Here is a 22,558-nt window from a genome sequence, read left to right as displayed (position 1 = left end):
CCCTACAAATCACCCAGAGTCCTAGCAGATGTGTCCTCTGTCCACCCCTATACAAAGGGATATTTTTAATTTTGCATAATTGCATACAGTAACCCCAGCTCAGTAATAGAGCACATGCTTTGAAGGTATCAGGTGCAATCACTTACATCTCTAGTTAAAGGGAGCAAATGGGAAAGACCTGTCTGCCTGTCTGTCTCCAGAGGCTTGCAGGTAGCACAGGTGTGGGGAACCTTTGGTCCTCCAGATGTTGCTGAGCTACAATTCCCATCAACAATGGCCATGTGCGCTAGGAATGGTGGGAGTTGTAGTTCAGAAGAGACAAAGGTCCCCCATATCTGAGTAGACAATACTGTACTCAACTAGATGAACAAGGAATCTAATCCGCTAAAAGGATGTTATGACAGTTACATAATTGAAAGTAATTCTCGTCAAATATTGCATTTTTCAAAAAATAATCAAATAATTGCTTCATATTTTCATGGTTTTACTTTCAGAAAGTCACTTTTAGAAAGTCAGACTGAGAAAAACCATAGGCTTGTGCTATTTTATGCATTTGAATGTCAGACTAATATTTTATAATATTTGAATAATTAAAGTATGCATCAGTAAACAAATAAAGAATGAAATCCTAAACTCAGTGTCTAGGGAGTAAATTCCACCGAACTTTGAGTAACTTACTTCTGAGTAAACATGGACAGACTTATACCGCAAAGGACTGAACTTCAAGTAATTCATAAATGAAGGCAGATGTGCTCTGCTACATGGATTAGGGACACAACAAAGTGGTTTTAAAGAGCTATTCATATAGTTTCAGACTCTTTCACTAACATGCAGGGGATTTAATCAGATAATTCCCAATAACCTTTCAATGAGATTTTGCAGTCCTTTTCTTGCAGTCCCTCCCCCCTTCACATATCACAGAACACAGAAGCAAATTAGGTTACATGCCCCTTAAATTCTAAAACTCTTTCTCTATTTTCAGCTTCCCTGTATTATCTTTTCCAGTTATTAATCAAATGAATGTCCTCCTTAAAAACTTTCAATTTAGTACAGCATAACCAATGAAGAATCTTAAATCAAATTTAAATGAAAGGGCTGTTAATGTGGGCTTAAAGGGGAAAATAGTGAGCACACACTCAACACACACCCCAGTTTCTCATCTGGCCTTCCCATCATCACTTGAAGAATTGTTTTCTAGTTACATCATCAGGAAATAAAACAGAACAAAAAGAAGAAGAACGCTTGGTGTTCATACTTCTCTCAAAGGATTCTAGCTAAGCTTCTACACCCCCCCTTTTTTTAAGAGAAGGAGCAGGAGGGAGAAACCTACGATCCAATTCCCCCAAACAGTTGTGTTGTGGAAAACCAAGATGAGAAGATTAAAATGCAACAACCAGTTTATTACTCTATTATCAGCAGAGAGAAGAAACTGCTCTGAACTTAACTCTCCTGAACATTCATTTTGGCCATAAACTGATTAGACAAATGAAATGTTTCACACAGCCCAAAGTGTTAGCTTGGAGCCAGAACACATTAATAAGGCTTTGAGCTCTGGCTATCATTGAAATACACTACAGACACAAGGAGCCTGCACAACACAGAGTTCCTTATATGGTATTGCCATGACGTAATGCTCCATAGGCTTGGGGCATGCAGAGAGTCTCTCTCTCATTGTTTGGTGTAACTGCTGGAATGCTCACATCCCTGATGCCTAAGAGAATCAAAATCCCAGCACCACGGAGCAATAGCTAACACAGGGACTCTGCAGTTCATTCACTGAAGGTAAGAGGGAAGTTGTGGGATGAAGTTTCTTTTAGCAACCAATAGACATTTTGCTTCAAAGTTAACTTGGTTCACTTTAAAGAAATCCACAGCGTGCATGATTTAATTTGCATAACAGAGGTTTTTGAATCATCAGCTACAGCAAACAACAACTAAACTGTTTTTTAATGTTCTCCGTTTAAGCATAGGGGGCTATTTCCAAACCAAAAGATGAGGCTTTAATATTGAGAAAGGGGGAACCTATGAATCACACTCCGATTCCAAGTGTGTGCTGGACAGAGTCATAACTATATTTAAAATTGTGGGAAAGGACCCAGCAACGTTGTAATGTTCTGAATAAAAAGTTTTAGCGATTATTTTTATACATGCAAGTGACACACTAACAGGCATGTGGAAACATGTATAGAAAAGAGTTTATTGTACTTTTCAACAATTTTAGAAGATGTACTCAATGAGATACTGATTTAGAATTTTTCTTAATGCAACTATTAATGCAAATGCTTCAGTTCTATTCAGGAGTTGCTTTTTGTTTGTTTGACTGCGTATGTTCAGTTGAAAGAGGGAAGGGAGACTAATTACCTTAAAGATCCTTTTCATACCTTTGTTTAAAGAAATAGTGCTACTTAAAAAACGGAAGCTTTTCTTCTCTGAAAAGCACATTTCTGCAAGGTGCTAATTGGTCCAGGTTACCAGGCATTAAGGTCACTCAACATTTCTCAGAACGCTACAGGGCTGAACCCTAACAGAGTGATCTGTACCATGTCACCATTTTTCATATCAGCAATATTTATTCATGGCAAGATTAAACAGTGTAGTCAACTGAATTTAACATGTGAATGCAAATGATATTTTTTGTGGGGGGGGGGGAGTTTGAAGGTACACATAAACTTGAACTATTCTGTAATGTGTATTCTGTATTCACCAGATATATCTTTAAAAATTGTATGTTGATTTGTGGAAATTTGAACTTCCTATGTATTAATTTAAGGCTACTGCTTTAAAACAATGCCTCCGAAGGACAATTGGAACCATGCAATATTAACTTTTTTTTTTTAAGTACTAAATATTATGGAAAGAAACAGCTAGTTTAGCAGTATTTGTTTTTGTTTTTTAAGAGGTGCTTGCAATGTATATAGCATGTGCACATCACCATACGTATACCTGACGCTTGAGAACTTTGGGTTTTGTTTTAAATACCAACATAGAAGCAGTAAGCACAACATGGGGAAAGCATCTGATTCATAGAAACTTTCCCAAATGGCTAATAAAATTTGCCAGGGTGAATCTTTCACTCGCTACTAACTCACCTACATCTGGAAAATTAGCAATGTTTTCTAGGCTTTTAGAACAAAGCTGCTCAATTAAGGAAGAGAAAATCCTAGTTCTTTTGGTGCTTTGAGACCGGCTCAACAGCAGCTTGCTGAATTGATTTACAAAGCGAAAGACATCAACTCAAACTAACTTGGTTGGTTGTTCTTTTTTTTTTTAAGGGAGCAACTTAAATTTAGGCAGGGCTTCTTTCTACTTCTTTTTAGTTGCACCTGCAGAACAACTGCAGATATTATAGTTCTCCAAGTCTTATATGGTTAACTGTTGCTTTATCAAATGCAACTGCCATTTCACTACTTGGTAAACAGAAACATTTCACTTCATTGAGGAGAAAAGTCATACCTTGAGCCAAAGGGTGACAAAAAGTACATTACAAGGCACCACAAGATAAAGTTCAAAAGCTAAATCAGTTATCTGAAAAGGAACAAGTAACATAAAAGTTTATTTGATAGAACTTTTAAGCAGCAATGCAAAGGTTCCTCCAATCAGCCAGAAGCTTTTGAAACCACCAGAAGAGGGAAATCATTAATTATTATTTAACGTTCATCTTAAAAACACTGACAGAAGAACAAACTACATCTAAGCTGATGAACTAACTAATCAAAAGCATTTACACTTCTTGTATAATTACATGGATTAAAACTTACTTCAGACATAAAGTTAAATATGGCTCTCATTCACCTGACCGCATAAGTTTATTTTTTAAGAATTTCAGCCACTCTTCTAATTTCAAAACTACTAATCAATATTGCATTGTTTTCACACACCCCATTCTTGTTTTTACATGATCTTTGGTAATCAAACTGTGTAAAGACATACTAAAGAAACAGGCAAAAACTAAAGCCTGATCGATTCCTGTGGGAAATTTAAGCACATGCTCAACTTCTTTGCAGATAAGACCTTAAACCTTTAACTTTGACTTATCATGCCCATGTGTGTGGAAGCCCAATTACATTTCTAGTTGTAAGAAATGCATTGTATCTAATAGGGACACTCTAATATGTCTTACTGGCCATCTGAATTTGCTTTGCAACTGCCAGTGGATTACTGATGATTGATGGGGGTCATGTTTATAGATTCAACAGTATGTTTATGGAACAAAGGGAAACTCTGAGGGCCTTGAATAGTAATGGCGTCACTTTAGTGACATCACTGTGGACAATGTAACTTGTGGCCAATTACAACACTCCCTGTCATAATATACTGTTCCAAACTAGTTTCATCCTCAAAAGCTATTTTCCCCTAAACATGCAATTTTCAAAATTATTTAATATTAAACAATTAAAGTGTTCTGTGTTGACTGAACAGCCTCTTATGCAGATGTAGTTTTATTAAAGTTGCTACTCCATCAATTAGGGACCCAGGTGGCGCTGTGGGTTAAACCACAGAGTCTAGGGCTTGCTGATCAGAAGGTCAACGGTTCGAATCCCTGCAATGGGGTGAGCTCCCGTTGCTCGGTCCCAACTCCTGCCCACCTAGCAGTTCGAAAGCACATCAAAGTGCAAGTAGATAAATAGGGGCCGCTCCGGCGGGAAGGTAAACGGCGTTTCCGTGCGCTGCTCTGGTTCACCAGAAGCGGCTTAGTCATGCTGGCCACATGACCCGGAAGCTGTCTGCGGACAAACGCCGGCTCCCTCAGCCTATAGAGCGAGATGAGCGCCGCAACCCCAGAGTCAGACACGACTGGACCTGATGGTCAGGGGCCCCTTTACCTTTTTACTCCATCAATTGCAGCCATTCTAAGCTTTTTTAAAAAAGCTGTTACACAGCAATCCTATCAACGTTTACTCAGAGGTTAGTCATATTGAGTTCAATAGGAGACCCAGAAAAGTGGGTATAGGGTTGCAGTATTAACTGAATTTCATTCATATGGAAATCAAAACAGTCCATAATAGGAAAAATCCACTTTCTAACTATGACATTTTTTTAATCAACATATGCATGTCCATTATTACATTTAAGGGAATTAAAAACTTCTCCGTCAGTGCTAGCTAAAGTAAGAATCAACATAAAGTATGCCTTCATGTATCCCCCACCCCCTAACAGCCAGTTCTTCACAAGCAGCTATCAGTTTAATGGAATCAGCTGGAATTCTAGTTTTTAAAATGTTTGACTAGGTTGGCATCCTGCAAAAAATAACTGGATTGGCAAATCCTTTGACCATTAGAACCTTAAATGGAATGGAAGTGCTTGCACACATAACTTTTTCCTTCCGGAAAAAGGTCAAAGGAGGTCACAGTTGTTTTTTTGGGAATATCAGAATAATAAAAAATAAGTTGAAATAAAAGCCTTCCGAGTTGAGAAGGTAGCATAAAGCCACAAAAGGCCACACCACCTTCCTCTGTGCCTTTTCAAAGCAATAAGGGAGAATGAGGGGGTGCCCTCACCCTAACTTTCATGTCTGTGCCCATTCCCGTCACCTTGATATAGGACAGCTAGTGTCTGCAGGAAGGCGCATGCTGTACCCATGCAGGCTCCTCACATGATTTAGAAACCAGCAGGATCAAGGTTCTTAATTATGCTGGGAGGCTACATTAGAGAAGCCTTCCTGCTGCAGACATTCAGACTTCTAACTCCTAGAGGATGACAGGGCTGGTGACGGAGGCGGTGGAGCCAACGTGCTTGTTTTCTCCTTCTCCCTCGCATCAATTGTGTGGGGACCAGTCACATAGTACTACAGATCACTAAACATCCACTGCCCTGCTCCATTCACAAACCACTCAGCTGAAAGAGGCAGAGGGGGTGGGAAACAGGTTAGTGTAATAATAATATTGTGAATATAAACAAGCTTATTTATATTCTCACATCAGCTCTTAAAATTTCAGCCTTTTAATCCTTCTCTAAAAGAGAGCAATATATCCTAAGTGGTACTGATAAGAAAAAATATACAGAAAAGGGTATATAGTGTATTTACAGCACCTCATTTAGCAAACCACATCCATTAATAATGTCAACTGCCACGAAGGAGCTGCCTTACAATGAAAATGGTACCCCATGCACTATTTTGTATTCTTTCATACAACTTTCTACATGCATTTCTCAGACTGCGACCTGAATAACCACTTTAAAAGGTACTAGAAAAAGCTCTCCTCTTGTAAGAAGCAAAGGATGCTTCATACCAGATGAAAGGGAGATAGTATGGCCGCCACATGTCCCATCACAAATACTATGACAATTGAAGGGGAGTCAAGTATTTGCCTGTGGCATGTTTCCCACTTGCGAGTAGTCAGAATCCCATTCCACACTGGTAGCATTTGAATCCAGGAACACTGTAGCTCAGATGAATTATATGTAAGCTTGACCCACAAGATCTCAACCACACAGCAGTGGTTGGTTTAAAACCACTTGATTTAAAACCTTACCTAAGCATTTATTTATACTGCAGTCATGGGGGAACCCATCACCCAATGTTAAATAAAAAACACATCCCATCTTTATATCCTGTCCTCTTCACCATTCTTCACATCTCTAAATCAATATTTCTTAGCACAGCACAAGTTCAACCATGTATCAGTTAAAGCAGGCATCCCCAAACTGCGGCCCTCCAGATGTTTTGGCCTACAACTCCCATGATCCCTAGCTAACAGGACCAGTGGTTGGGGAAGATGGGAATTGTAGTCCAAAACATCTGGGGGGCCGAAGTTTGGGGGTGCCTGAGTTAAAGCATCCCCCTTCCACTCCCATTCCTCAACAGTACTGCTCAGCAATACAAGAGACAACTCCACACTCCCAACTGCATCCAGCCAACAATGAGCTTCTCCCTGTTAAGGAAAAGCAAATTTAATAACTACTAGAGACTGAAATGTTTCTAAAGTGCTGCAGTCAAACCTAGGTACAAACAGCGCCTAAGCAATTACAATTACTGATTAATAAGCAGCTATTTAAGTAGCAAAACCAAATAGATTAATTGCAGTGCTATCATTCCTGACCTCTTCCAACTGTTGAAATATTATTGCTAGTTATCTAGCTCTAATTTATTTTAATTATGCAAGGGAACTGCATCTCTTTCTAACGCGAGATTAACCTTGGCCATCTTTTTTCACTGTGATTTCCAGGGGTTGTATATGTAGTACTGCATGTTATACTTCAGGCTTACCCAAGAAGATTTTTGAGATTTGTATCAAACTGTCTATTTAGTGCTACAAGCTTTCTTTCGGTAGGGATTCTGATTGTAAGACTGTCTCGGGTTTTCACATTCAAATTTAAGCTGCATAACTAACTTGTGAGGGGTGTTACAACTCCTGAAGGGAGCTGGGTTCTTGTTAGTATTTCCCACAATATTATCAGAGTACATCCAGAATCTTTTGCAGCCTTCAGCCTTCTGGGACCTAAGGAAATGTCTAGCTTTCACACAGCAGATGCCAAGAATTTGATACAGAAGAACCAACAGTCCATTTCTAGGAATAACCTATCACATTAACACTACCAAGCTTTATTGCACTCAGCAGGGCATGGCGGATAGACTGTACTCCTTCACAGTCAAGTCAACAGCAGACAGCACTTCCTCTTCTCACACTGATTTAGCGCGATGAACACCTGAAATTAAGCCTGCTGGCAGATGTGCAAGCTAAGGTGCAGAGTCAGTACATGCAGCTTCCCATAGAAGGAAACACTTGGGCTCAGCTTCATGTGTTCTAAATAAGCATGCAACTTGCTTGTGCTTCTTCTTTGGGCTCATCTTTAAAAAATATGCTACATGTAAAAACACAAAAAAAATATTCTTATTACACCTTTTTAATGCCCTCCCCATCACACCCGTCACATGTCACCAGTATTCTTCTGTACTTTTGTCACAACTTTGGCTCCCCCTTGATGCAGGCTATGTTTTACAGATAAGCCCTCTTTCCACTTGTTTAGAATGGCTGAACCCACTCTAGGGATTATTTACTGAAGCTGCTATGTCAGACCATTCTATTGCCATAATTCAGCCAAGCACTGGAATACTGCTGCTCTCCTTCAGCTTCCTACCAGCTGACAGGAAATTTAGGCACAAATGTGGACCAACCACAGTCCAGCTCCCAGGGGGAGGGAAAATTCAGCTGAATGTTAAGGTAATAAATAATATGAACCCAGTGCAATAGGAAACGAGAGGAGTAGAAAGAAGCAAAGTAAATTAAGCATGGGCAGTGTGCGAATAAGGGAAGTTATAAAATAGGAAAGGAAGCAGGGAGCAAGAAAGACATGTTCATGGTTGACGACAGAAAATAAGAGGGGGAATAGCTAAACATGGCATTTCGGAAGGAAAGGCATCATGAGATGGGGCAGAATGGCTGCAGAAGAGAGGGAAGAGGAAGTAGTATTAATAGAAAGAATCATAGAACTCTAGAGTTGGAAGGAACCCACGAGTGTCCTCTAGCCCAATCCCCTGTACTGCAGGAATCTTTTTGTCCAACGTGGGGCTCGAACCCATGACCCTGAGATGAAGAGCCTCATGCTCTACCAACAGAGCTATCAGGTGGTGGAGGAGCTACTACTCTCCCAGTGCCAGCTCAGTGTCTAGAGCTGCATCACATGCTCTTTAGGCTGAGAGCCAAGCTGGTCATACTTGACTTAACTTTTGCATTCAGTCTATAGAAAAAAAAATTGTTTCAGAGTACGCCCAATTCCTGGAAATGTTCTGGGGAAATGACATTTATGACCAGTCAACAATAAGTTTTTAGTGGCAAAGAGCCATTTCCAAATGCATCCAAAATATTAGCTAATTTAAGAAAGATAAAGTATCAGAATGGTTGCGTAATTTTTCTTGAGTTTCCTTAAGATAGCAGCAAAAACCAGCGAATTACAGTAATACTTGAAGGAAAGAATGTTGTAATGCACAGAGGAACAGATATTCTTCTCAAAACAGTTCTTTGGAGCAGCCATAAACTGAGTCCTGGCCCAAACCACACTTCCTGAGAAGCAATGCTCCCTGAAATTGGTGAAGCTCACTTCCAGGTCATGCAAGTACATTTAGAATCAGGATGCCAGTGCCCATTCCAAAGAACAGGAAACTTGCTAAATCAAGGTACTCAATAGTCGTATGTCACACAATTTTTGGACAAGGCGTGAAGTCAGAGATTTGCAAGTGAAAGCAGATGAGATTAATTAAATACACAAAATACATTAAAAGAATATTGGTTTTGCCCAGGGGTCAGCAACCTTTTCCAGCCGTGGGCCAGTCCACCATCCCTCAGACCATGTGGTGGGCCAAACTATATTTTGAAGGAAAAAATGAATGAATTCCTATGCCCCACAAATAACCCAGAGATGCATTTTAAATAAAAGCACGCATTCTGCTCATGTAAAAACACCAGGCAGGCACCACAAATAACCCAGAGATGCATTTTAAATAAAAGGACACATTTGACTCACGTAAAAACACGCTGATTCCCAGGCCATCCGCGGGCCGGATTGAGAAGGTGATTGGGCCGCATCCAGCCCACAGGCCTTAGGTTGCCTACCCCTGGGTTTTGCCTAACTCCTCCATTTACTAGTAACTGCCTTCATGTTGTACAACCAAAATTCAATTGCCTTAAGATTTTAAGTTAAAAGCAAACTAATTGTGTTCCTAATATACTTTAGAAATGCTATATCTAATACAAAAAGCTGCTGTGCCACTGTCACTGGAAGACAGCATGCTTTTTGTGATATGGTATACCAGTACTTCTTACTTAACTGTTACCTTATAGAGCAGATATAACTCATGAGAAGACCTTGGGCAATCCACTGTCTCTTACAGCTTCCCCCATCTGTGCAATGGGGGAATTAAAAATGGCTCATGTGAGACGGCTGTTGTGTTCCGAACACTTAGGGGAAATGGCACGTGAATACCAAGTATCTTTAGATTCTACACTATGCTAACATCATGGGTGTTAGCACGAAAATAGTGAGCTTCCCACTGCCCCAATGTGCTTTAGCAAAAACCAGCTTACGATGGCTGGAGCAAGACAATACTTTATCCTCTTGTGAGAAGACAATACCTTCTCTCCTCTAGCACTTGGGATCCTAGCATTAAAATCCCTTTTTTAAATCTCTTTATTATTTTTGAGGCATCATAAACAGCCAACATGAATTTGGGGTTACCTTAGGGCCCCAAAGAGCCCACAACATTCCAGAGACCAGCTCTGTTTTCTCCACTCCCTGTTGCTGTTCTTCTGGGGGAGAGACATAATTTAGGGTACAGCATCTGCCTTGTATGCAGAAACTCCCAGGTTCAATCACCGATGTCTCCAGGTTGGGTTGGGAATGCCTCCCGTCTGAAACCCTGGAGAGCCATTGGCAGTCATGTGCAGGCAAGACTGAGCTAGGTCTGACTCTGAATAAGGCAGCTATTCTTGCAGCCAGAACTAGAACTTTTGTTTCTGGCAGGAACTCAACATTTGGGGTGAGCAGGTTTTGTTCTTCACTAAGAGACCCAAGGGCTTTGGGCACCTAAGACCAGCCCACCAAACTACATAAAAATAAAGAAATGTTTTGTACTTTGGGTCAAGAAGAAACAGGGGAGGGACCCCAATGCAGTCATTCCATTCCTTATATGATTACATTAAAAAGCTAAGCTGGCAAGTTTAATTTAGGAACAAGAGAGGAAAGCAAAGTCAGAAGATGAATTAAATTTCAGGGAGTTTTCCTCATAGCCCTGTGCTCTGACAACCATCCCACATCTCTAGTGTCTAATCTTTCCATTTCCTCCTGTTAGCCTTGCATCTGCACAACAGTAATTTCCTGGCTGATGTAAAACTCAATGAGTTCCAGTTTCTGCTGCTACAAATGAAATCACTTGCTCCTTTTCTGGCCTAGAATCAATCGAGTCATGAGATAGAAAAGGAAGGCACTTAACTCTCTCTCACACACACACCACAAATGGGAGAACAAATAAGATGGCATTTCTGCTCAATAATTGAAGCTCCATCATTAAAAATAAACAGTCTCCTTATAAATGGGAATTAAATTCTTGCCAAATGCTCACTGCAAGCAAGGGTAAACCAGATCAAGGCCATTTCATTAGGTTGGAGGGTAAGCGGTCAGAAGGCAGACAAATCTAGCCTCGGAATTCAGCCTAGGTATGTCCTGAATGAGGCTTAAGGCTAAGGAATGCAAGCAGAAACCTCTATGATTACTGCAACAAAGGCTGGTTGGCAACATGTAGAGCAATCCTATACAGGTTTACTCAAGATGCAAATCTTATATAGTAAGATGTACTGAAATGTGCAGAAAAATTTCAAGGCCTCCGATTATCTTCCACACATTGGCTTTTCTAGTTATTGGAAGCAGAAGTGAGCCTCAAATTCAGGTTGGAAATGTACATGTAAGGCAAATTTATATCTGTTCACTGAAGGATCTTTGTGGACTAAGTCAGGACTACTGGAGTTTACAGAGAGGCTCTCAATAGCTGCTCTCTCTCTCTCTCTCTCTCTCTCTCTCTCACACACACACACACACACTTAAAATGATGAATGGTGGGACAGCCCATAAGTTCCAGGTTCAGCATATGTTAACATTACCATTCAATTGCAAGTCAAACTTTACCTATTGATTCAGAAGGAAGTTCCACTGAGTTCAATGCAGCTTCTGCCCAGGTAAGTGGATGGCAGGATTACAACATTAGGCTGCTATCCAAACACCACTGGACTCAGTGGAGTTTCCTTCAAAGTCATTATGCACAGGGTTGAACTGTTGAGTTATTTGTGCACCAAAGCAGCTGGTCAAAATAAACAAACTGCAAGAGTTGATTAGAAATTTAAAATGCTCTTATAGGCTAATTTAGATTTACATCCAGCGTGTGCATGTGGACTTTTGAAACTTCAAAAAAAAATCTTAAAGACTGGAATGTCAATTGAAGAGTTATCACCACCCTTGTGCTTGTAACTTCAAAATCCACTTGTTGTCCACTCATGGTGCAGAAGATACCAGGTCCTAAGCCTAAGGGAATTGTTATAGGGAATATTCCTAAGGGAATATACAACCTAGAAAAGAACAACAGCAGGGGAAGTTCAGATATATGAACTGTAACATATTTTTTCAACACTAAAATAAAACTTAACACATTATTATAAAATATGATGTTGCTACAAGCTGTTGTTAAAATGTTACGAGAGACATTGCACATACTTTTGTAAATCAAGAAAATCTTTAATATTTTTAAGTGTAAAAAATAAGCCATAATAAGAATAGTAACTTATATAGTTGTAAGAGACTCTAAAAGACAAGCAGTAAAAGAGATGCTTATCTGAATCAGACTAGCTCGTATTCATGTCTATAAAACTTAATTCGAATAACTGCTTTTGCTGGAATTTATTCAATTTTTGAGTTTAAAAAAGAAAGAAATCCAAATGTTTGGCAACATGATACATCTAACTTGCCTTTCATGGTTGCTGCATTCTTATGAAAAAGAACTGAAAGTCAAAGTAAGTTATTTCATCCATTTAAGAAGCTGGTTATTTATTAATAAATCACATTCATTTTTCATGCTTGCATAAATGAATACAGCTTGGGACACGGAACAACATGATAATCCTGCATCAAATATCAAGAATGTGCACTATTGTGAAAAATTCCAAATTCCAATCACCCACCTTTGTTCCGAAGGTGGCTGGAATTTAAAGGAAGAAATTAAGATTCTCACATGACAGTTATAACATGTCTTAATATTAATTTCTTTCTTTAAATACATTTCCAGCTACAGTATAAAAGGAAACATGTAGAGAAATAACAACCTTTCATTTCTCTATTGATGGAGAACTACATTTGTCAATCTTTCCATCTCTTAAGCTTCTTCACTGGAGCAGAGGGGAAGGGGGGCCAAATAAAGGAATGACTCATTTTGATATGGCTTCAACTTCAAAATGAACTCAATAAGTGCACAGTTCCAGACAGATTAGATTATTTTAAAAAGCCAATTCCACATGTCAACTTCCCTTTAGAGCTTTTTGGAAATTCACAAAGTTCTATGGGAGCATGAATACGTGTGACAATCTCTTTGCCTGTCTCTTCGTTTTATTTCTGCACTTGATGAACTTTGGCTACAACTGTCTAAATCAGGGGGGAGGAACCTCAGGCTCAGGGGCCAAATGTGTCCCTCCAAGTCTCTCTATCCAGCCCTTGGGAACTTCTTCCCTGTCGGTATCCATTCGAGACAATCTGGTCCACAATGCACAGCCATGCCACCTTTTACCTTGTCTACCAATAGGAAGCCTATCTGAAGAGCCATTGATAAGACAGGCATTAAAACCAGAAGATATCCAAATTGCAATAATTCTTTCAAGGCCTTGCAATCTACATAACTGCTTTGGCAATAAACTTCACAGGATGGGTACCACAACTAATCCTGTTGTTTCATCCACCCCAGCCAATTCTTAGCTTTGTAACTTGAAACAAGGGCCCATTCCAGAAGTTGTTGGACTCAACCCAAGTAAGCATGGACAATGATTAGGGATGAGGGAAGATGAAGTACAACAACATCTGGAGGGCCACAGGTTGCCTACCCCTGATTTAAGGGAAATTTCAGTAGGATCCCCTCAAGGAATCTTGAGACAGGTGAGCTCATAGGGAAACAAAGTAAAAGTCTTCAGGGACAAGGATAATTCTGACATTTTGAAGTTCTGCAAACGTAGCTGTTTTCCAACCGCTTGGGCCCTCTCACCTTTTTATATTATGCCTTTTTAAATTTGGGATATCATAGATATATATGCAAGTTAAAAGGATAAATCAATTATGACCAGATAAGTATTTTATGATGGAGAGATTTTATATTATTTGGTTATGTTTAAGTATTATATTTTGGAAGGGAAATACATCCCCCCTCCTTTTTTTAATGCTGGCTCCTGAATAATACTGCATCACCTATGCTTCCACTATAAATTGATTTTACATAAGCTCTTCCCCCCCTTTCAAAAACAGATGTATTTTAAGACACAAAAGGAGCTACTTTTTATTCCCACTAGATCTTTTTAATTCCATCATACTCTTTTTCTTAACTAAATAGGAAAATGTTTCCAACATGCTGAGGATATCCCCTCTTATTCCCGAATGGATTTTTCTGGAAAAAGAAAGACGACAAAAGCCTTCCAGGAATACTCCCGGTTTTATACCAAATTAAAACCACAGCTGTGTCAAGCTGTTTTTTTTCAACACAAGCAGGATGTGCTGAGATTTCCACCTCAGTCCTAGAATACATTTGCTTGTCCATGTCGGTTGCTTCCATGTAACATATACTGTATGGAACTTATTTTAGACCCGGATGCTAAGTATTTGCACCACCAATATGAGCAAGCATAAAGGTAAAGGGACCCCTGACCATTTGGTCCAGTCGTGACCGACTCTGGGGTAGCGGCGCTCATCGCGCGTTATTGGCCGAGGGAGCCGGCGTACTGCTTCCAGGTCTTGTGGCCAGCATGACAAAGCCACTTCTGGTGAACCAGAGCAGCGCATGGAAATGCCGTTTACCTTCCCGCCGGAGTGGTACCTATTTATCTACTTGCACTTTGACATGCTTTCAAACTGCTAGGTTGGCAGGAGCTGGGACCGAGCAACGGGAGCTCACCCCGTTGCAGGGATTCGAACCGCCAACCTTCTGATCAGCAAGCCCTAGGCTCTGTGGTTTAACCCAGTGGTCTTCAACCCCCGGGCCATGGACCGGTACCGGTCCGTGGATCAATTGGTACCGGGTCACCCAAGAAACATTTAAATACAATTAAATTAAAATTATTAAATCAAAACAATCTAAATAAAATATAAACAATCAATGTCCCCCCCCCCCTCAGCGGGCCGCGGTAAAATTATCAAACGCCGACTGGTCCGCAGCGATAAAAAGGTTGGGGAGCACTGGTTTAACCCACCAGCACCACCCAGATATGAACAAGCGTATCTGTTTGCAATAAGAGCGTCATGTTGCCGTAGTGTCAGCTGTGTAGAGTATGCCTCATAAAGCTGGATCCAAACAGCAATTGAATATGATTATTATAATTATTATTACTACTATTACTATTACTATTACCACTACAATGTATTACCCGTCTTTTACCCTAAGGTGCCAGGACAGATTACAAAAATTAAAACACAACATTAACATTAAAGCACAATATTATACACTATTAAAAACAGTTTTAAAACAAATCACAGAAATAAGGTGGGTGCTAAAAATATGCTTCTCAGGTATCAAAAGCCAGGGTAAACAGATGCATCTTCAGCATTCACGAAAAGCTGTAGAATGAAGGTGCCAGACACACCTCTGTGGGAATAAGAGTGCACCCTCTGCCAAACCCAGCACCCTAGAGGGTCAGTAGGGAAGGAGACAATCTTTCAGTATTTGAGGCCTGAGACATTTAGGACTTTAAACACTAACGTGAGACACAACAGCTCTTACTCAACAGCATTCTGTACATAGTACTCCTTTCAGTATACAGAGCAACAAGAGAGTATGGTAAAGAAACAAACATAATACACCCAGGCCTTTCTCAAATTATCTCAGGCTTCAGATCCTTCTCCACCTTTCACTGGAGGAGACACCCACCATAGTGCTGCACCGGGAAACATAGCAAACTACTATAGGTGGCCACTCCTCTCATTGAGATTTTATTGCAAGATTTTGTTGGGCTTCGAATCCCACGAGGCCCAGCCAGCATGGCCAATGATTCAGGATGGCGGAGTTGTAGTCCATCACCATCTGCAGGAACACAAGTGACCCATCCTTTCCTTACTAGCCATGAGGGAACTATGTGGGAAGCATCTGCACTGCCAAATGCTGCAGGGATTTGCTGTGACTACCCAAAGCAAAGCAAAGCTGCTCTCTTGCAACCTTCTAGATCTCCAAGATGAGTAGCAATGCTTAGTCCTCTTCATGGCGGTAAACCCACACTTGGGTTGCAGTATGACTTCAGACTGCAGGAGAGAGGCTCACATAATACAATGTAGGGGGAGTACCTACGATAAATTCAAGGGACTTAAACTCAGCAGCTCTCAGCTACTTCCTACAAAGGAAAATACTCTGAGCATATACAACTCAGCATTTTCCTATTCATCGAAAGAGCGGGGAAACTTATTGTGCATGCACTGGAGAGAAAACTGGAAGTGGAAATCAAAGCTATAACAATTTATTTTAAAATTCAACCTCCCACCACAAGGATAATCAGTATTGTCAGCTCCAACATGCTGATCATGTCTGGGGTATGTATACCACTCATTCTCTGCAGCAGAATGTATACCACTCATTCTCTGCAGCACCTCATGCATCCAATTGGGGAGATCCAGAAGGGCAGAAGTTATTGGGTCACATAACTTCCCTGCAGAGTCAGGGGAATAGACTTCAATGAGGCATAAGCACTTGGATCAGAGCATTTACTTCCTGGCACTCTCTCAACAGCTTTGAAAGGTAATACTTCAAAAGGAGCATAAATATACAAGATGGGCACAATTAAGTACGCATAACTTCAGTGCAGGAGCAGTCATACATCATCCATGCAAAATGAACCATTTTACCTAATCAATGCTAGAACTGTTCAATTCCCACTCTCGAGAAAAAAAATTAGGATTCTGCAGTCAATTGCAGAGATGTAAAGGAAGATTAATAGTTAAATACTTTAGCTTATTAAGCTAGTGAGTAATTGTCACATGCCAGACCTATGACTGAAGACTGTTATGTCTTTGGGGTTTTGTCAAGCCAATGTTCATTTAAAAAGAAAACTTCCACGACAAAGTAGTATTTCATAAGATGAAAATTCAGTCCAGTGACTAAATCTGAGTATTATCGTAAGCCTAACCACATGGATTCCCAAAAACAGAATGAAACTGATGGTTACTCTTCTGTTATGATTTGGTATCTATGGCAATAGCTTTCATCAGCTTCATGGCAAAGATTCAGAGGCAGGAACTAGAGAGGCAATGGTGTTTCATTAAGGAAAATAAAAAGTGATGCTTCTTAGTAAGACATACAGTACCTATCCTCTCCAGTTCTTCCATTAGCTCCAAATTCTTCTCTCTCTAAGGTAACACTCTCTTTAGTCTCTTTTTTGCAGTGCATTTTTGGCCCCCTTTACTGTTTACAGTAAAGGCTCATTGAAAGCCAATTTCACTATATTATCTTCATGCTGTCTGTTGTATACAAAGCTGGAGTATAAAGAATTCTACTTATGGTGCCCCATAAATGTAAATACCATTTATATTGTCAAAGCCATCTGCTTGTCCCTCAATAAGTTTTATATTTAAATATATGTACATGTGCACACAAACACTCAGCTATTCAGCTCCAGAAGGCCCTCAAGGCAGCACACAAAACATCAATGAAAACAAATAAATAAGAACTAAGAGTCCACAGCAAAATAAACAAAAGCACTGAAGGTTATGCCTTCACCTAAACAATGTCTCTAACTGCAGCCACTGCTGCTTTGTTTACTGAATTCTACAGGAAGAGATTGTAGGTTACAACAGTTGTGTTTAATGAAAAAACCAGCCCCAGACCATGACAACAGTGACCCCCATGTTACAGAGGAGGGAGTAGATTTTGCAGTGCTGGGCATAATTTTAATTGGAAAATTTCGGTGTAAATAGGATGAATTGCATCAGAAAACTGATGGCTCCATTGTTAGAACATGAGATCTTAATCTCAGGTTTGTGGGTTCGATCCCCACATTGGGCAAAAAGATTCCTGCGTTGCAGAGACTTGGACTAGATAAGCCTTGTGGTCCCTTCGAATGCTACAATTCTATTATTCTATTATTTTAATGTTCTAAAGGGTATCTAATTTAGAATGTTTACTTTACTTGAGTTTAGTAAGCAGAGCTAAGAACTGCCAAGCTTGCCCAATAATGTATTTTTAATTGGTAACCATTCATTTTCACTAATGAACTTATGAAATGGAATACTCTCCGCAGAAATTGAAAGCACTGAAAAATGTTCTACCCTACATAAAATTGTCTATTACTAAGCTAATTATAGTTATTACCACCTAATGGGGCGTTTTCTGGATCTGAACATATTGCCTTAGGCAATTAATGGGAGTGGGGGATCAAACTTTTATTTACTGCTACGAAAAAAAGAAAATCAAGAAAAAGCTTCCAACACAAAAATACTAAAGCTCTCCAAAAAGTAGAGTTTCTTGCAATTAACATTTGTGTATTTTTAATGTAGTTTTGTATAGCTGTAATAGGACTTTTAAAGTATGACACAGGCAGGTAACATGCTATTAAAAAGTATATTGGGCCATGAAATGTACAGGGCAAGATATTGGCCTTTTGCTAACATGAAAAGATGCAAGGCAGTGAGTTTTAGATCTAGTGTGCCAGAACCACAAATATGCCCATATAATGGTAATTACAGGACAGAAGATAACATGAAATTACAAGATGCAATCTACCTTCTACCTCCTTCCTAGCCTGGGGCAATATATAATCCACATTAGCATCCACACCAAAGGAAGACGAGAAGGAGGTATGGAAGATGATACCTTTGAACAGGTTAAAATTACAACTGAGGGAAATGCAGATCCGTTCAAGAAATATTATATCTGTTCAAATGTTTTCTAAAAGAAAGGATTTCCTATTTTCTAAAACAGCACTTCATTTTTTAAGTACATATCTGATACACTATCACAAAATTAATTTTGATTATTTTTTGCCTTTCAGATTGAAAAAGCTTATTGATCAAGACGCAGCCTATCAGGCAAAAAAAGAAAAGGAAAACAGCAAGAAAATACACAAATTGAAGGAGGAGCTGGTAAAACTCAAATCATTTGCGTTAATGGTCGTGGATGAACAGCAAAGACTCACAGAACAGCTAAGCCTGCAAAGCCAAAAGATCCAAGACTTGACCATCACTGCGGAACAAGCTCATGAGAAACTCTCCACTGCAGAAACAAAAGCTCAAGAAGAGGAGCAGAAAGCTCTCCGGCTGGAGGCAGAACTTCAGGCGCAGTCCTGTAAGGCCTGCCAAGAACAGGAGGTCGCCATGGCCAAACTAACCAATGAAGAGAGCCAGAACCGCCAGCTCCGCTTAAAATTGACAGCTCTCAGTCGGCAAATTGATGAACTTGAGGAGACTAACAAGTCATTGAGGAAGGCGGAAGAAGAACTGCAGGACCTGAGAGAGAAAATGAACAGAGGGGAATGTGGAAACTCTACCCTTATGTCTGAAGTGGAAGAACTAAGGAAAAGAGTACTTGAGATGGAAGGGAAGGACGAAGAACTCATAAAAATGGAAGAACAGTGCCGGGAGCTTCACAAGAAGCTAGAAAAAGAAGCCTCTCAGAGCAAGAACTTCAAAGCAGAAGTTGATAAACTCAACAAGAGAATAATGGAGCTGGAGAAGCTGGAGGATGCTTTCAGCAAGAGCAAGCAGGAATGTTACTCTTTGAAATGCAACCTTGAAAAAGAAAAAATGTTAACAAAGCAGCTGTCACAGGAACTGGATGGCTTAAAAGTCCGTATAGGAGAGCTTGAAACAATTGGAAGCAAATTGGAAAAAACAGAGCTCACACTTAAGGAAGATTTGACTAAACTGAAATCATTAACAGTCATGCTTGTAGATGAGAGGAAAACAATGAATGAGAAAATAAAACAAACAGAAGAAAAACTACAAACTGCAAATACACAACTTCAGCTGGAACAAAAAAAAGTTATGTCAGTCACCGAAAAACTGATTGAAGAAAGTAAGAAGGCATTAAAATCTAAAACTGATGCAGAGGAAAAAATGTCCCATCTCACAAGAGACAGGGATGAGTTGAAAAACAAACTAAAAGCAGAGGAAGAGAAAGGAAGTGATCTCTCCTCCAAAATGAACCTGCTAAGGAAAAAGCTTCAGTCCTTAGAAGCCATTGAAAAGGAGTTTCTTAAAAATAAACTTAAGGAAACTACCAAGCCTAGCCCATCTTTGCAGCAAGAAAACAACAAGATTAAAGAACTAGCCCAGGAAATTGAGAGGCTCAAACACAAACTTAAAGAAATGAAAGCCATAGAAGATGATCTCATGAAAACAGAGGACGAATTTGAATCTTTAGAACGTAGATATATCAACGAACAAGACAAAGCCAGATTCCTATCAGAGGAGCTTGATGTTGTGAAGAGAGAATTGGCTCGATATAAGTTAGCAGAGAAGACAGAATGCAACCACGAACAGAGATTATTCAGGAAACTCAAGGAAGAAGCAGCCAAATCAGGACACCTTTCAAGGGAAGTAGATGCACTGAAGGAGAAAATCCACGAGTACATGGCAACAGAAGATTTAATATGTCATCTAAGGGAAGACCATACAATCCTGCAGAAGAAACTCACTCACCAAGAAAACAAAAACAAAGAATTGGGAAGAGAAATGGAAATCCTTACTAAAGAACTAGAGAGGTATCGGCGTTTCAGTAAGAGCCTCAGACCAAGTCTCAATGGAAGGAGAATTTCAGACTTGCAAGTTCTCTCTAAGGAAGTTCAAACAGAACCAGCAGACAATGAACCACCTGATTACAAGAGTCTAGTTCCTTTGGAACGGGCTGTCATAAATGGACATTTATATGAAGAGAGTGACAACGAAGAAGACGACGACAACAATGACGATGAGCAAACAATATCCTTCAAGTACAATTCCGCTGTTGCAAATGCAGTAAACAATAGTAAACTCTGGATACCGTGGATGAAGTCCAAAGAAAGCCATATCCAAAATGGAAAAGTTCTCACCAAGCAGAATGGAAACTGCATTCAGCCTGGAAATTTGGTTCTAAGCCATACACCAGGCCAGCCTCTTCATATAAAAGTTACTCCTGACCATGGACAAAACACAGCTACCCTTGAAATAACAAGCCCTACTACAGAGAGTTCCCACTCTTTTACGAGTACAGCTGTGATACCCAACTGTGGCACACCAAAGCAAAGGATAACCATAATTAAAAATGGGTCTTTAACGCCTATAAAATCTAAAGTAGTTGATGGTTATACAAGTCCAGAGCAAGCCATGCCACCACTCACTATGTCTGCCTTTGCTACATCTCAAACACCCGAATCATGTGGCTCTGTAACTCCTGACAGGACAATGTCCCCTCTGGCTCTTACAAGTGCTTCAAGTTCCCCGGAGCAGGTACTTTCACCAGAGCCTCTGGAAACCGGTGACAAGCATGCTATCTTTAGAGTATCCCCTGAAAGGCAGTCGTCCTGGCAGTTTCAAAGATCTAACAGTTCTGGTTCTAGTGTGATAACTACTGAAGATAATAAAATACATATTCACTTAGGAAGCCCTTATGTTCAAGCTATTCCTAATTCAGCAAAAAACATTAGCCCTTGCACCACAGTGCAGGATAGCAGAAGTCCAGCATTAGCTAATGGAACACCAACTAAAGCTATCAACAAAATCACCAGCAGCATCACTATTACACCAACAGCCACTCCTCTCCCACGGCAATCACAAATTACAGTAAGTAATGTGTATAACTGACCCTCCCTCGCTGTGTTGACTTACTTACTTACTTACCACCAATACAAACTTATACTCTCCGTCCTGGCAAGAGAGATTTGGACTATTTTAATTAGAACTTTGTGAGAATTCCTTGCATGTGGTCCAACAACAGCATACAGAACTAACATGAAGACCCGTCTCTTTAAACATATATAAAGTGTGCACTTACTGTATTACCTGTTCATTTAAATAACTTTTTGTAAGACACTTAAGACTTGCACTTGTATAAATGCATCTTTGTGTATTGATGTTTTCAATAACTGACATTATTTCTTGACTGCAACTTTTTGGGTGAAATATTTTAACATTACAAAACAGTAAATAATTGTGTTTTTTAACCACTGCCTGCAGAAATCATTTCGTTTTTGTTCCACTGTATGTGAATTTTTGCACGTAAAACAGTTTGATTTTAATCTTTAGACAGCGTTCTAAAGAATTTTTGTTCACTACCTTACTCATTCCCTGATTTTTCTATTGCTATACAGATCAGTACTTTCTGATCAAATAGCATACAAAATTGCATGTACTTTAAAATAATGATGCATGAAATTACATGAGACCCCAGAGTAGCAAAGTGGTAAAGAGAATGAGTCGAGAGCCAGAAAGTGGCTGAGGTGGGATCTGGGCCAGCAATGAGCTCTCTGAGTACAGTAAGAGAAGCCACTATCACTAATTTTCAGGATTGGAGAGAATATGTGCAAAATGCTTTCAGCACTTGGGATAGCACTATATCAATTCAAAGCAAGCAAGTAAAAAATTTTCAAAGCAAGCAAGGATAAACATTTGGGGAAAAGGTAATCTGGTAGTTCTCCCCCCTCCCCCTTGTAATGCAAACTGGATCATGAGAATTATACTCTCACTTCTTTAAGCCAGTTATTTCTCTCCCCTACCCACACACTTTGAATACGGGGAACTACTTTACAGCAAGTCAAAATATTTATCGAGCCTAGCATTCCTTACTCTGACTGGCAGCAGCTCTCCAGGATCTCAGGCAGATGTATTTCATATCACCAGTCATGTGATCCTATTAACTGGAGATGCCAGG

General features: G+C 39.8%; 3 protein-coding genes across 6 annotated transcripts in view; 2 read left to right on the top strand and 1 right to left on the bottom strand.

Moving 5' to 3' along the window:
• Positions 1 to 22,558, bottom strand: part of CMSS1 (cms1 ribosomal small subunit homolog) — a 179,387-nt gene that overhangs the window by 143,777 nt on the left and 13,052 nt on the right. The window lies entirely within an intron of this gene.
• LOC118084778 (filamin A-interacting protein 1-like) overlaps positions 1 to 22,558 on the top strand; it is a 156,310-nt gene that overhangs the window by 122,760 nt on the left and 10,992 nt on the right. The window lies entirely within an intron of this gene.
• Positions 1,389 to 21,855, top strand: FILIP1L (filamin A interacting protein 1 like). Its single transcript, XM_060273728.1, has 2 exons — positions 1,389 to 1,782; positions 18,705 to 21,855. The coding sequence occupies exon 2, from the start codon at positions 18,820 to 18,822 to the stop codon at positions 21,490 to 21,492; it is 2,673 nt and encodes an 890-aa protein (XP_060129711.1). The 5' UTR covers positions 1,389 to 1,782; positions 18,705 to 18,819; the 3' UTR covers positions 21,493 to 21,855.

The sequence above is a fragment of the Zootoca vivipara genome, chromosome 4 (assembly GCF_963506605.1).
Source record: "Zootoca vivipara chromosome 4, rZooViv1.1, whole genome shotgun sequence".
Classification (NCBI taxonomy): domain Eukaryota; kingdom Metazoa; phylum Chordata; class Lepidosauria; order Squamata; family Lacertidae; genus Zootoca; species Zootoca vivipara.
The sequence above is the reverse complement of the archived record's forward strand: the minus strand, read 5'-3'. Positions and strand labels throughout refer to the sequence as shown.